At 62.5% G+C, this 296-nt stretch overlaps 1 protein-coding gene across 1 annotated transcript in view; it reads left to right on the top strand.

The window, feature by feature from the left end:
* The window catches only part of ETH_00040330 (uncharacterized protein), a gene marked incomplete at both ends in the record, with an annotated part of 2,338 nt that overhangs the window by 836 nt on the left and 1,206 nt on the right, over nucleotides 1-296 (top strand). The window contains one exon of the mRNA XM_013375438.1: nucleotides 28-166. Coding sequence (XP_013230892.1) covers nucleotides 28-166 — 139 coding nt within the window. The remainder of the gene's footprint in view (nucleotides 1-27; nucleotides 167-296) is intronic.

Genomic DNA, 296 nt, shown 5'->3' with positions numbered 1-296 from the left:
CTGCTGCTGCCGCTGCTGCTGCTGCAGGCTTTTGAAGCAACAGGAGGAGCGGCTTCGCAGGCAGCAGCAAGACATCGCGGCGCAGCAGCGCCTGCTTCTGCAGCAGCAGCAGCAGCTAGATCAGCGGGAACGGAGGGAGAAGGCCCTTGCTCTTGAGCTCGAGAAGGTAAGCAGCAGCAGCAGCAACAGCAGGAGCAGCAGCAGCAGCAACAGCAGCAGCTCTCCGTGGGAGCCGTCGCAGCAGCAGCAGACACGCCACTGGTTTCGCTGTGCAGCAGCAGATGCTGCTTCCTTTC

The sequence above is a fragment of the Eimeria tenella genome, genomic scaffold (genome assembly GCF_000499545.2).
Source record: "Eimeria tenella Houghton genomic scaffold, Eth_scaff2798, whole genome shotgun sequence".
Classification (NCBI taxonomy): Eukaryota; Apicomplexa; class Conoidasida; order Eucoccidiorida; family Eimeriidae; genus Eimeria; species Eimeria tenella.
Note: the sequence above shows the minus strand (reverse complement) of the source record. Positions and strands in the feature narration are given on the sequence as shown.